At 41.0% G+C, this 13,614-nt stretch overlaps 1 protein-coding gene across 1 annotated transcript in view; it reads right to left on the bottom strand.

Annotated features, from left to right (window-relative positions):
• Positions 1 to 222: 222 nt before the first annotated feature.
• Positions 223 to 13,614, bottom strand: part of rims3 (regulating synaptic membrane exocytosis 3) — a 37,930-nt gene continuing 24,538 nt past the window's right edge. Inside the window, exons 3-7 of the mRNA XM_017421823.2 lie at positions 3,966 to 4,107; positions 3,768 to 3,880; positions 2,691 to 2,792; positions 2,457 to 2,596; positions 223 to 2,017 (exon numbers count right to left, since the gene is read on the bottom strand). Of these exons, the coding sequence (XP_017277312.1) occupies positions 1,805 to 2,017; positions 2,457 to 2,596; positions 2,691 to 2,792; positions 3,768 to 3,880; positions 3,966 to 4,107 (710 nt within the window). The 3' untranslated portion in view covers positions 223 to 1,804. The remainder of the gene's footprint in view (positions 2,018 to 2,456; positions 2,597 to 2,690; positions 2,793 to 3,767; positions 3,881 to 3,965; positions 4,108 to 13,614) is intronic.

Genomic DNA, 13,614 nt, shown 5'->3' with positions numbered 1-13,614 from the left:
CTATTAATAGATTTTTTTTAATTTTTAATCTGTGTTACATGCCGTGACATATAATCAAAGTAGTATTTAGCGCCGGTCGATGTAAACATAGAAAGGTTTTCTTCAACACAAGAAATCAAAATGATTTCCAGCTCTTTAAAGCAATTCGTGTGGCCTTTTTTTTTGGATCATATATTTTAGTACCGCTCACATATTTGTGATTAAGTTTAAGGTGTACAAAGATTTTTTTTTTTTTTTTTTGCAAGGAAAGTGTCCCAGATGACTGGATTCAAGGCTAAAATCATCGGCAGAACTGACCTCTTTCGGCTGCCCGAGTGCACCTAATTTAAAAAAAAAAGTGATAAATATACACTCTGGTTGGATTTTATGCTGAAATTCAAAGATTCCGATGCATCCATGAATCTCTAACTCCTGTATTTGATTGCCTGTGTTTAATAAAGTGAAAATGGAAAAAAAAAACACAAGAAATAAGTCAATAAGAAATAAAGAAATCCTAATTTACAGTAAAGTGCTATCTGAAACATGAATGCTGAAGGATGCCTTCATGACATTGCACGCGGGACAAGTAGATCTACCATATATGGCTGCGTACTGTATAGAAGAGTAAAATAAGACTTGTGTAATAGATATCCAAAAAGAAAAAACCTCATCTGGAAGTATTTACATGTTTTACACATTTACAGCAGGTTCGGAGGGACGGACAGGAGGGAGCAAAGAGAAAGGAGCTGCGGCTGCGATCTAACCTTTTTTCCCCCTCCCCGCAGCCGCGTCGAAGCAGGAAGAATCTATGACATCAAAACAAGGAACTGGAAGTCCAAACGAGTCCAGGTGCTGGTAGACAAAGTGAGGCTGCTGTGGCGCCCCACTTGGACGTGGAACACAAACCCCACCCCGAACTGCTGTGATACTCCGCAGGCGGAGGCAGCAGCGTAAATTCAGCGGCTGCCTGACCGTATCCTTCCCCCTGACTCGGTGCAGCGTGCTCTCTCTTCTCGGGACAAAGTCAAAGCAGCACTATACTCCCGCTCACGTCGGTCAAGGCAAGCTAAATAAAAAGACCTAAGCACTTCAAAATGTCTCGCAAGCAAACATGCAGAATGCAGCCGATACATATGTAAAGACAAATAAGTATTTAACTATCTATTCAGATATATCTGTATATAAACTCTGCCCTGTGAAAATTATAGAATAGCAGTGTTGCTACCTCACATAACAGCCATTATGTGAATATTTGAGCCTGTTAGCCAGGTTTGAGTGTGTTGGACTTTTTAGCTTATATGTGTAAAACATGTTTTCTTTTTCTTGTTTTTTCTCTCTTTTTTTGCATTACATCTAAGTCATTGACTCTGCTACATATTCATACTTTATATTTTGTACTAGTTCACCTACTACTTATAGTAATAATAACAACAATAACAATTGCTTTGGTTTTTAAAAAATAAAGTTTTTTTTTTCTCAGTTTGGCATAGAGAGTTTAGAAACTGGCATCGGGATGGCCCTGGGATGAGACGTGCCACGTAGATCTGGTGACTCGGAAATGATGCAGGGCATGGCACCGGGTGTGTGGTGTGGGTGAAAAAAAAAAGTGCTACATGTTCCGGTAATTTGTGTCGGTTTAGATTTTGCTGCTCGTTTTGTCAACTAACATTAATCAGTGTGTGCAAAGATGAGCGACACTGCTTCCTGAAGGACTTGGCAGCGTGTAAGTGTGTGCGTGTGTGTTTACAAGTGTATGCTTGTTGCGCTTTGTGTGTGTAAACACCGCGTGTGCTTGTGCCTGCTCATGTGGGTGTCTGCTGGGTATCTAGGTGCACGAGGGGCTGGTGGCGCTCTCCAGGGAGGACTGCGAGAGGCGTCTGGTGAGGGGTCCGATGCTGGGGTCTGCCAGGGAGGAGGTAGGGAACAGCTTGTACCAGCCGCTGACCGTGGCAGACAGGTCCAAGTCCTCCAAAAGGATCTGGGCCATTCCCATGAAGCACTTGTGGTCCATACGCCCATAATCCCCCCACACTATTACCTGGAGGAGAGAGGACAAACATGTCTTTATGAGCCACCCCTAAAATACCCTCCAAATGATCCTGCATCTGTTTCTGCCACTGTAGTTTTATTTTGAAAGGATGTCTCAGTGGAAACTAAGACCACCGATGAGCTCCAACTTTAATCTCAAGGTGCATGGAGATTCCTCCTTATTGAACCAGTGGACCGATGTAAAATGAACAAATCCATACATCCCTGGCTAACAGAATTAGCTGCATAGAGGGTTTTTCAGCAGCAGGATTTGTGATAAATAGACTCAAACTTTACCACAACTCTTCAAAATACAAAATTAAAAAAAACCTAATACTGACCAGCTAATTCAAGAGAACTTTTGCTTAAAATGCTTATTTTTATTTACTGGACGAATGAAAGATTAGCAGAAAATTTTAAAGGTGAGAAGGAAATCAAATGTCACCTACTTGTAGGACTTTGCCCTGAGGACTCTCATCGAACAACAAAGCCTGCTGGTAGGTGGGGTCCAGAGTCTTCTTCACTACTTTGGTTTTCTTCTTGGCCAAGCACACTCCATTTTCCAAGACATATACCTTCACATAGGTGGCTGGGAAATGATAAATGAAATGAATGAGTAACACTCCCTCCTTTGTGGGGCACTAAATCAACAGTATAGTAGTTTGAACAGGTGTAGTCCGTACCTGGTATGTTTTTGGAGCCTTGTTTTGGGGTCAACCTTCTGGCCTGGTTCACTTCCACCTCCAGCTGTCCTCCTCGGTCAACCATACCTACATGGACATCCCCTAAAATAATAATAATACAAAAAAGAATAAAATGACAAATTGGCTATAATTTAAAACAAGGCTGAGATACACAAAGTCAGTTTGGTCATCAACCGAAAACGCTTCTTGAAGGTGCAGTATTTGATCTTTACCAGCAGAGGGAGTCAGAGAGCTACAGGGCAGTCTTTACCAACAAATACACGGAAGCACTCAGATGCATCAAATATTTATTGCTTTTTCTGACTCAACACACAAGTATTGAGTGGTATTTTTAGATAAGAAGGCCCATGTGCACGTTAGTGAAAAAAGAAAACAACTTCAATCACCTGCAACTGCCTTGTTCATAAAAACATATATACTGTGTGCATGCTGATTCAGTGTTCACTCTTGTTTTTTTTTTAAATTTTTTTCACATTTTTTTGCAACCTTGATGCTTCTGCATACTCTGTCCCATTTTGTTCATTCACGTATCAAAACATTCAGCTTATTTAGGAGATGGGTGCTATGACTTTTGGTTTTTGTACACTTCAATACTTTTTAAAATATTTAATTTAATTTTAAATTTTTTCCCATAGAAATGCATAGAGAGCTCTTCAGTTCCTTCAAAAACATTATTCTCTTTTAAATCTGCTTCCATATAATTGCTTTATTTTTGTCTCGTTGTGCTGCCTTTAAGTTTTACCCAGCTAGCTTTTAGCTAGCCTTTTCCTATTCTTACCTTTCAGATAGCCTTTAAGTTTTCAGGTAGTATTTTGCTGCTTTTAGCTAATATTTTGCTCCTTTTAGCTAGTTTTCTGCTATTTTCTTTTGCCTATAACAACTCAGTTTCAGCTTTTTCAGCAAGTTTTAACAAAGTCTTTCTTTCACATTCATTTGTGCAGAAAATGTCATTTCTTTGGTTTATTTGTGCAACTAAGTGTAACTAAACCCAGAAGATAAATCATTTAAGCTTTTGTTTACAATGTCAGTAGAGAATAGGACAAGCTCTTGGCTTACCCATGGGGGGTGTGGCTAGTGTTTGTCGGCCTACGATCTGGGCGGGGCCAAGTCCATCCAAAAAGTCACTGAACTGGCTCTCGGGCCCCAGGCGTGTGGTAGGAAAGACAAACCTGAGAGAGAAGAACATGAATAAGGATGGATGGATGGATGGATGGATGGATGGATGGATGGATGGATGGATGGAAGAACACGCACGTTCCATCAGAGCTATTGGAGTTGGTGCTGCCGTCTGTGGAGTCCTTGCTGCCCTGCCGTGTCACCCGATTCCTCATCTCGACGGCGATGCCGGTCTCTGTGCTCCTTTGGATGGTGCTGCGGAGCTTCTTCATTCCACCATCTGAGAAACAAAGAGGTCACACTTTGAAGCCCCTCGTTCCAGTAGTCGTTTTCCATTAAGTATGAGAATCAGAGGAGGTAAAAAGAGCTGGCAGATGCAGGATCAGTCACTCATGTGGACCCGCTGCTTGAAAACTTTGCGAATGATATGAAATGATCAGACTCCTAAAGGGATAGTTTAAATAGTTAAATAATTTCCACTACACCTTTTTCTCTTGTCCCCAAGGTTTGCCTTTTCAAAGCTACTCTCGACCACTGAGGAGGAATTCAAATTCACCTTGAGAACACCCGTTTCGCTACTATTTATTTTGAAGCAAGCTCACTCAAGTGAGAAAGCAATCTCGCCTAATATCCTTCGGGATGTCCCTGTACTATTGAAAAATCTCTCCACTTTTCAGGTATTAAGACACACCATTTTAAACACACACACACAAAGCCCATTTGCCAGTTGCTGTTGCTGAACAGGGAGCAATAAGTTTTTAGGGCTCTCGCAGCAGAAGGTGGCAGGTAGAAACAAACACAAAGCAGCAGCGCGGGAAGTGTTACGGGCTGAGGGGGTCGAAAAAAGTCCGAAAGGTAAGAGCTGATGACAACAGGGAGTGTGTGTGTGTGTGTGTGTGTGTGTGGGGGTCTGTGTGCTTAACAACTCTGCTGACACTAGCTGCTAAACCCAGAAGAAGCTTTCAGGACATTATCCCGCGGAATGACACACTGCGTCTCTGTCTGGCACCTCAGAGGAGACGAACCACGACCTGACTGACACCACCTGCTTCATCAGCAATTTCGATTCTGACTGCAAAGACGGAGGCAGAAACAGTTCAGTTGGTGGTTTATTTCTCTAGAATCAGTAACAAATGAAAAGGGACAGAGCGTCAGCTCAGATAAACAGAGTTGCCGTAAAACATGCCTATAAATTTAAAGGAAAATAAAATATTTAAAAAAATAATTTACAAATTCGTACACCATCAGTAGTACATGTACAGTACTACATTAAAGTCTGGAGCCCACTGTTACCACCCTTAATTGCCATTTCATTCACTGAAATACGCAGTTTTTTAAAGCAACTCGTCCTACCCTAAAGGTTATAGATTATGTCAAAAGTGTGATCCCTATACAGTGGTACATTTGTGAATAAATATCTGCTCTAAAACTCTCTTTAGCCCTGGTTTTTGCTGTAAAAAAGGAGAGGATGCTGGGGAACACTTGAAAAAAAAATCAAGTGTTTGAATCAAAGGCTCCAACCAACCTAAGTGATTCTGGTTAGTGCTTAATAGTAAATTAGTCATGCACGTACTTTATTCACCATGAAATATTTACACCTGCTTGAACACAGTTGTAGTACGTGAGCAGTCCGTGTTATAAAATGACATTTCGGTACTACAAACTTTGGAACATTCTTGTCAGGCTTATGTATTTAGCTATACATTAGTGGTTATAGGTTTCCACCTCTACTGAACTTGCTGATACGAACTTATATTAGTGGTTATTGGAGCAAAAACAAGAGCAGGAAACATGAAGTTCCTCAGCTTTCGCCTCAGAGCAGCTCATTAGGGTTTCAGCAGTGGATGAAGTAGAAACTTGTACTCTATAGGAGCCCGAATGCTTCAACCATGCAGTGAAGTCACTTAAGGAGACTTTTAACAAGCCGTCGTTCATTGTCGCAGGGTAAGAACACACCCTGCTACTGCCGTCCCAATTCATTAGCCTGAGAAACTCCAGTCTCATTAAGCATCCCTGCCATGCCCGTCTCATTGCCATGACAACCACGGACACCCTGCATCATCACATCACTATGGAGATCGGCGACGGCAAGCGAAGCCACTCGACGAGACTTTGGGGGATTCGAGGTGATGAGGATGGAGGGGTTTTGAATAAGGGGAGCTGAGGAGAGAGAACAAAGGTTGAGTCGAGACAGGAGAAGAAGAGACGGATGAGAATGATGGGAGAGGGTCCCACGGGTGTTTGTGAAGAAGAGGTGGCGAGGGGTACCGTCTTCTGATGCTTTCTATTTATAATCCTGCAGTCAAGAATATTTCCAACAGACAGTAACTTTATAGCATGACGCCGAGACAAACTCCATGTGTGCCTGCTGCCGTGACAACCCCCCTCTCCCCGCCCTCGGATCTGGGTCCAGACAGCGCCACCTGAGATGACTGGCACCATGGCGACAGGCTCATCTCCTGTCCTTTAGTTTTTTTAATTAATTTTTGAAACTCCTGCTCTTTAAACGGACATGCCCAGGCCTGATGATGTACCTACAAATGTCCTGAAAACATAATTACACGGCAAGTGTGTGTAAATTACAATCACTCCAGGTAATCTGTCACAGCCGTCTTATATGTGAGTTTTTACACACTTTTAGCGGAAAACTCTTAACTCGGTCCCCAATCTGCGGCCCTCCTCTCTCTCATCAAAGCACACACCCCTCAAATGGTGTGAAGCAGTGATCGCTTCCTTCCTTTTTAATCCCCTCCTCCTCGTCTGCGCTTTCCCTCCGTTCGTTTCCATGGCAATGCCTTCTGCAATGCACCAAGAGCCCCGGCTGGCATGTTCGCTCATAAGCCTTTCCTCTTACTCTGTATCTTTCTTTGCTTTACATTGTCCTCTTCCGAAAGTCTTAATCCTCAGTCTGCCACCGCTTCTTTTTTTCTGCGTCTGTCTTTCCTTCTATGTTTCTTTTTTTTTTTTTGCACTTCATTAAAAGCTTTTGTCTTCTGTCCGCTCTTCTCAACCTCTAAACACAGCTTCTTCTTTTTTTATTTTTGCCCCGTTTCTTTGTATTGGCTTGTGTCCAGATTCGCCGCACAACTCTAATCTATTTACCACTCGCTTATCAGTCAAAATAAATTATTCAGAGCATTATCTCCTGCCCTGCTGGTGAACTGGCTCTGTTATTCCGTATTAATATCAAACACACACAGCCACACATCCTGGAAGAAGTGATTAGACGTTGATCCGATTTACGTGTCTAAAAATTACATTACACTCTCAGCTAGAAGAGGGTCTTTCTGGGTCTTTGTGCGCCACAGAGCCATTAAAGTCTATTCTGTTGGCTTCGCAATCATCCCTTGCTCTTGTAAACACACTTATGAGTCAAAGAAATGTGCAGCGGGCACACGCTTGAAACTTCATATTTTGTGACTAAATGAAAGGGGGGGAAAAATGGTGCAAGTTACCCATTTGATAATCATGATAAGGAAATCCTGAAGGAAGAACATGACACAAGGAAAATAATTAATACTCTCAGCGGTGAAAATTAATAGCAGAGCGGGAATAAAGATAGCTGAGATTACTGAAAATGCCAGCAATGCAGAAAAGAGCCACACACACTGACACACAGATTGTGTGTGTGTGTGTGAGCAGGCTCAGCAGATCATTAAAGCCGCTCTGACATTTGGAGAGAACACTGATGAAGCCTCTCTCATTATATGCTGTAATATAGAATGCTGTTTTTAGACTCCCTGGCTGCGCCGACATGCCTATTGGATGCACCGGTGACGGCAACGAGCCACCATGCATAGCAACAGTAACCAAGGATGGGTGTTGGAGATGAAAGATCTGTTGTGGTATCTTTACCGCCAGACTCCTGTTAAATTTGGAGCCATAGGAAGATTTAAGGTACGAGGTGAACAAGGGAAGAGAGTGCACAAGAACGAGTGATCCTGTTTTTGACAGGTATTAGTTTCCTTTTTTTCATTTTGTTACAACATGGCTCATTTTACCATTTTACCATTTATGAATCAACTTTGTTGCAAAAGCTAAAGCTTGTGTGGACAGCTCTGTTCACACTCCAGGACCTCCATGTTCATTTGACAGAAATTATCATCCATAAGAAGCAGCAAGTTGTGCTCAAGGTCACATTTATGGCCCAATACGGATAGCAACAATTGAACCAGAATCTAGTTATAATTACAAGACTGCCTGGCTGTTTTCTATCAAACTGACAAAGCTTGGTAAATGTATCTCTATTGCTTTCTGCAACAAACACAGTAGAAATGAAAAAAAAATCATGAATGTTGAGCAGTTACTATGTAGTAGGTGATTAGACCCCTTTCACACAGGATGACAATCTGGCTACAATGTAAAAAAAAAAAAAAATAGATCAAAAAAATCAACCAGAATGTGGATGGTTGTTGAAAGGCCATGGTGAGGTCTTCAGGTGAGGGTTAAGAATGCAGTGTGCTCCCCATTAAGTGTGATAGTATGTGTTAGGTCTACAATAGTTTTGAGCATGCAAAAAAATGTCTGTGGTGAAGTCATGGTGGTTTATTATCACGGTGGAAGTATAATGAGGGTTCTGGGAAGAGTGTGCACCCATGATGGGCCCCGTGTGGACCAGCATGGCTTAGCTGTTTGAGAACCTTAAGCAACACGGGATTTGTTGGCCAAAACAAAGCTAGAATTGTGGCAGGACGAGGCCAGGGCAGCCATCAAGGCTGCACGTGGTGCTATTTTTTTGTTGGAACACACTGCTGACGTATAGAGTGGGATGAAAGTGAAGGAGAGAGTCTTGGGGGATACAGAAAGTAGCGGAGAAAAACCTATTTTGAGTATTAAGAGTGTGGCAGCACCATGATTGCCTTCCCATTGAAAGGGGTTTTACAGATTTGTCTCAATCCAGCCACGCTAATGGGTCGGGAGGCAGTGAAGTGTGCAGCGGGATTGTCATCCAGTGTGAAGGGGGCTTAGTCGAGCCTTGTAAAAACACTGAAAACCAAGGAAGTAGCTTCTCAGCTCTTTGCAACTTACAGAGGCTCCAGAACCCCAAAGAACTACATTCTTCCACAATTTCATTATAAAAAAAGGAATAAAAAGGATGTGCCTTGCGATGTCCAAATGCGTATTTCTGAGTGGATGATAGCAGAAGGATTTATATTGATTTAGTTTTCAGAGTTTCCAGTCTTTTGCCAATTAAGCTAGTTACATAGCAACAGCTCACATGGGCATAGTTAATTTGATCATCTTACTGTCAGCATAATATAAAAATAGGCCCAAACTATAAAACACTGAAAGCATTTTGACATTGCTTAGTTTTGTCCTGCAGTTCCTCGCAACTACATTCAGACATGCTTGTAAAAGTGATGGTAAGAGTCACACTGCAAACTAAATTGTTGCTTTTTGAAAAAGATCGGATGGAGCATTAAGTAACGCCGAATATAATCCAAAAGTGCTAAAAGACTTAAGGTCATAACAATGAGACCAAAGATCTGCTGCACTGTGTTAAAACAGAGGTGGACAAGAGAAGTGGAAAACAGTGACACAGACAAAAAAAGAAAGCAAACTTTTTAAGCTGCAGATCAAACACTTGTATTTAGTACATTTAATAACTGACTAGGAGACTAAAGCTATGAGAGAAAAAAAATAAAATTAAACTGTGCTGATATTTATTTAATTGTGTCATTTCACTGGAGCAATTCACATTTGTGCTGTGCTGAAAGTGACAAAAGAATAAAGAGGCAATTCATACAAACACCTTCACTCATTTTCAAGCTGATAGAAGTCTAAAAAAGTGAGAAGTATGACATTAATGAACACCTGAATCCCAGTTTGTATCTATTTAGCTGTATTAGTGTCACTTACACATATTTTTCTTTCCTAGCTGCCTCACTTTTTCAGTGTTCATCTTTCTTGTACACACATAGTTATGGTATATATACAGTTATATAGCGGTACAGTTCCTCCAATTACTGCCAATGTCCCAGTTTTCTAAGATGGCCATTTATCCTTACCAAACCTCAAAAAGACCAAAATATGGCAGAGAGTGAAGTGCAACTTAAAACGCCAAGTGTTGTTTTGTTAATAATTATAATGCGGAGGAATTAAATGAACCTAATCTCTTGTGTTGCGTGTGACACAGATTGTGCTGTATATTAGCCAGGGGGTAGTCAGAGAGAAGGAATTGGCCATCCAGCAAGATGATGGTCATGAAATGATTTCTTCAAATCGAAACTCCTAATGTATGGCAGGATGTCTGTCGATGAGTTAATGTGCCTCACTGGCTCTCATCTAATGGCAATTAATTACAATGAGGAAAAGAGTAATCTAATTCAGATGTAATTTCCTCTTGATTACTCATTTGATGGCCGATGACCAAGGGATGAGCAGTTCCAAGATGGCTGTGGCGTTTGTAGAGGGAAAACGCTGATGAGAAGAAACGGATAACTTGTGACTTGAAATTAAAGCTCCTTAAATGAAGTGTTTCCTGCACAAATGAAGCAGCCTCGCAATATCATAAAAACAGATTTAATGTAAGTAGAATTCCCGGAAGGAATGCATAATGCCTGCTGCCTTGCATGCAAACAAACATGCGTGTATTCACCGTTTTGGATGGAACTGTTTACATGATCCTGACTGCATGTGTGCCTCATTGAAAGCCCTGCAGCAGTGTTGCCAGATATATGATAATTACCCTTTTTACAACATAGTTTTAAGGTCAAGTACGCCTCATTTTCACCAATCACAACACACAACTAATCTTACAACCTTCCTAACCTTCTCCCTAAGAAAGCACACCTTGCATATGATAATTTTAAAGCAGCAGTACGATAGTTCATCATTTCCTAGCTGGCAACCCTGCCTGGCATTGAAACTAAAGCAGATTCAGTCAGCACAGCCATATCCATGTAAACACATTTTTTGATGTTTTTCTTTGACTGATTAACCTCAATAAACATTACAAAAACACTAACATTCCCCAGAGATTGTTCTTGTGTAAACAGGGCCTTAAATCCCTATTCTTAACCTTTTGACAATTAACCCTGACCCTAACCTCAGATCCCTGGCTTTGCCTACCCCTAACCCTACACAGAAATTTATGGGCATGTAATGGTAAGCATTTGAGTATGAAATGATATCCACTGATTGAGGATAAAGTGGGGGTACAAGATGGCAAAAGCATGAGTTGACCAGTCTGTATCTCACTGGGATGCAACTGTTGGTGACTAGCTAAAGACACAAAATTGCATGAAAATGTACAAATTATCCCTTAGAATTACACTGAATTGGCACAACACATACATTGCGTACATATGCAACTGTGAATAAATTGCAGGACTCCTGCAAACAATTTCAAATTTATTTAAATTTGTTTTGCATTTTAGACTATTTTGCAATAAAATTAGTGTTCAACCAGGTTAAGAATTCTTGCTATTGATCTCTTTCATGACTAACTTTTATCAGCATGTTGACTGGTTGGGGGTGACTTAGCTCTTTGTTCGTAGCTACCACAGCTTGTTGCACTCGATCAGACCAGAAGACCTTTAGTAGGCATGTGAATCAATCAAGATTCAGATTCGGACATAAGTAAATGTATTATGATTTTTGCCTTAATTTAGCAGCATCACAGCCAGTAGCTAAAAGTTGGCCCCTTTGTGATCATTCCGCTGTCTCTTTCCTAGTAATAGAATGAATAGCCTCGTAACCAAGAAAGCAACAGCTGACTTGTTCAGCCAAAAATAGAGCGCAAAAGCACAGACAAGTTGGTGGGCAAAATCAAGAAAAGGTGATTGATGTCTAAGGGGAAAGCGAAACCTGAAGAGATGGAGATGGAGACAGGAGGGGGAAATTAGGAATTTCAGCGAGCTGTGGGGAAACACAAAGAGGTCAACGAGGGAGAACAGTGAGTGGATGGATGAGTTACAGGAAAGGTCTTCACTGGTCATGTTAGGTGGGATATGTTAGCCTCCAGAAACCTCAGTGGAGAAGAGAAAGCTTTTAGAGATGTGTGAAGTTTCAGTGTGTCTGCGAAAGGAAACCCAAAGCCTCAACTAACTTCAGAAGAAAAAGAAGGTAGAGCCTGAGATGATGTGCACTTACAATACAGCAACAGTTTCACCTGAAACAGCATATTAAAAACACAAAGAGGATTTTTCCATGAGTCATAGTGACTATGAATACCAGTTAGGTCTTGTCAAGCACGGAAATTATTATTACTATTATTACAGGAGAGCTGTCAAGAGTGTTTCCACATTGACTTTCACACCATCATTCCAACAATTACTAGCATTTTATCCGCTGCTGCGCCTTCTCTTCAGCCTTTTCAAGGCCGCACTGACAAAGCAAGCATTACAGCTGAGTCGTTTGCTCAAACAATCTGATTGCTGCAAGCTTTCCAAAAGGTTTCAACCAAAATCCTCTAAAATGTGTTTCCTAGCTGTGACTCAGAAACAGAGTTAGAAGTACGGCACGAGTGAGTCACCCTGAAAACAGGCCGAGATGAAAATGCCAGGATTGCTATAAGTACCTTGTAGAAAAGTCGTTCAGTGGTTGACTGTTTTAACAATTAGAAAACTTCTTTTAGTCCTGCAGCGACTTTAACCTTCTTTGGGCTTCGTGATTAGAAAACTTTTTTATCCTTATGGATAAAGTGGTTTATTCAAAAAAAAAAAAGTTATCCAGCCTGGAAAATAAAATCTGACATGAAGGAGGAGCAAAACCAGAAGGAAATTACAGTAAAAGACTTTCAGCTGGCCAAACAGAAATATAACTCCTAAATAAAACTTGGTTATCACCGCTCTGCATCACATCAACTTGTCCCACGAAGCTATCTCAGTACAGGAGAGCACAATGTTGATGTTGCAAATGGACACTACAAAGAGGTTTTATGTATAGTGTAGAAAAATAGGTTAAATGTTTCCTTTTCAACAGTTTCAGTGCCGTTCGTTCCTTTTAGTGACCAGAAAGAGGCAGAGAGTTGCTGCAAGAAAAATTCAAGGAAAAAAAGCAGACACCACCTTGTATTTCCCTCTATAAACATGTTCATCCATTCTCTCAATAGTTCAGCAGCCTTAAAGAAAACACATCAAGTGTTTTCAGGAGGCTGTCCCAGTTCAGCACCTGGAGTCTTAGAACGGCTTCAACATTCGGCTATGTGGTGCAAAGCATGGCCAGAACGACATGGTTTTCATTTCAGCTCTAATGTTAACAAACTGCAGATCGGATCAGAAGTTTTAAACAGTTTTGCAACCTGTTCGGATGATTTCTTTTCTTGTAAATGAAAATGACATGATTTTAAAGAAATAATTAGGAACTTTCTAAATAGATCTATCCTACAGAAACACAATGAAGCATGTCACTTTGTTAGTATGTTGACATCAATCATAAATTCAACAACACTGTGTTTTTATGGACACCATATGATGTGCAGTCAGTTGCCACATTGCAATAGAAAAGTCTGCAGTGTAAACACACACAACAGGTATCAGACACGTAATGCACCACCGCCATCTTGCTAGTGTGAGGCCAGACTTACTGCACAACCACCTTGTTGGAATATGTTCATTCACCATCCATTGATACCAAACATGTAGGCATAGTTCTGTTTTCAAACGTCACTTGTAGCATTCTTTCTCTGCCATATTAGCAGCAATGTTTGAAGGAATGACTACTATTTCCGAGCGTTGTTTGGCTCTTTATGTAATCTATCATTTGGGAAATTAAACTTATCCATTTGGTTTCCACTCTGTGTTTCAATCCAATGTCTTAATGCTAAAATAACATGCCTATTGTG

This window comes from Kryptolebias marmoratus, linkage group LG5, assembly GCF_001649575.2.
Source record: "Kryptolebias marmoratus isolate JLee-2015 linkage group LG5, ASM164957v2, whole genome shotgun sequence".
In the NCBI taxonomy this organism is placed as follows: Eukaryota; Metazoa; Chordata; class Actinopteri; order Cyprinodontiformes; family Rivulidae; genus Kryptolebias; species Kryptolebias marmoratus.
The sequence above is the reverse complement of the archived record's forward strand: the minus strand, read 5'-3'. Positions and strand labels throughout refer to the sequence as shown.